Source organism: Ceratina calcarata, unplaced genomic scaffold, assembly GCF_001652005.2.
Source record: "Ceratina calcarata isolate Rehan_Ccalc_2016 unplaced genomic scaffold, ASM165200v1 scaffold3470, whole genome shotgun sequence".
Taxonomy (NCBI): Eukaryota; Metazoa; Arthropoda; class Insecta; order Hymenoptera; family Apidae; genus Ceratina; species Ceratina calcarata.
In genome coordinates, this window is record NW_017157601.1 from 1 (window position 1) to 1,155 (window position 1,155).

Sequence of the window (1,155 nt, forward strand, 5' to 3'; positions counted from 1 at the left end):
TAATTTATAATAGAAAATCGATTACTTTAAATTTTGACGAGAAATTAGTGGAGGATAGCAGAGTGTCGATGTCAGTCAATTTGGAAGAAGCTACGCTCCATGGCAAAGCATGCTTCTCAAGAGGAAGGTACACTGTCATGTTCATCGCTATGCCATAATCCAGCTCTCCAGCACTTGCTAAACTGAATGCATCTTCCAGAAGATGCAGTCTATTCGCTACGGACAGTGTCTACATACAAAATATGCATAGAATCAATTTAAATACTAACTCGATAGAGAAAAAATTTTGTATAATTTTACCTTATGCTGATTTCGGAGAAGATTATCAAGAGTCTTCCATTCGGCTGGCTCGTAATTAACACGATAGTACCCCACCTCGTCCGCGTTGAATTTAATCCAGTCAACAGATTCCTTCAATTCGATCACCACTACAGTTTTTACATTTATTAATTAAAATCTGATATAAATAAAATTATAGTTTAAACTATTGCAAGAAAAAAAATACTTACACTCTTTGGCATTATTGTCGAACCATACCAGCGTAGGCTTGGACATTTTGTTTGTGATGTAAGTAATGGGAATGATCCATTTGTACCTTGAAATTGAAACGAGGTAATTATAAATAAATAGAGAATAAATTAATAAACAATTTATCGAATTGTTCAGTTACCCGTATTCGGATTCGGAGGGATCGAAATTGGCGTCGGGATCCGCCAGGAATCGTTTCTGCGTTAAAATATATTTGTTGTCAGTCTTCTTCACGTTCACCACGGGGAATCCTTTTTGCCTGGTCCACGTGTCCATAATACTTGTCACGTTCAATTCTGGCGAAGCGTCCTGCAATATTCTGAATAGATCGGACGTTTCCGCGTTGTGGTACATGAATTTCTTCAAGTAAGTAGTGATAGCACCGTAGAAGGGCTCAGGACCGATGAAATTCTCCATCATTCGGATAACCGACGAACCCTGAGAAACGAAGCAACGACGAGATCTAATAAAATATACACTACTCCATGATTATGGCATCGCAAGTGTTGAAAATTATCCATCGAGTAGTCATTCTAATATCGAAAGAGGAAATCGTAGAGACTCAATTCTGTTTTTAAATTAAAATTAAAGGATCAAGCTTTTAATTACCATAAATGACGTCACTGA

The 1,155-nt window shown here is 37.1% G+C and overlaps 1 protein-coding gene across 1 annotated transcript in view; it reads right to left on the bottom strand.

Annotated features, from left to right (window-relative positions):
• Positions 1 to 4: 4 nt before the first annotated feature.
• The window catches only part of LOC108625142 (glutamyl aminopeptidase-like), a 3,519-nt gene continuing 2,368 nt past the window's right edge, over positions 5 to 1,155 (bottom strand). The window contains exons 2-5 of the mRNA XM_018024910.2: positions 671 to 991; positions 510 to 595; positions 301 to 428; positions 5 to 229 (exon numbers count right to left, since the gene is read on the bottom strand). Coding sequence (XP_017880399.2) covers positions 5 to 229; positions 301 to 428; positions 510 to 595; positions 671 to 991 — 760 coding nt within the window. The remainder of the gene's footprint in view (positions 230 to 300; positions 429 to 509; positions 596 to 670; positions 992 to 1,155) is intronic.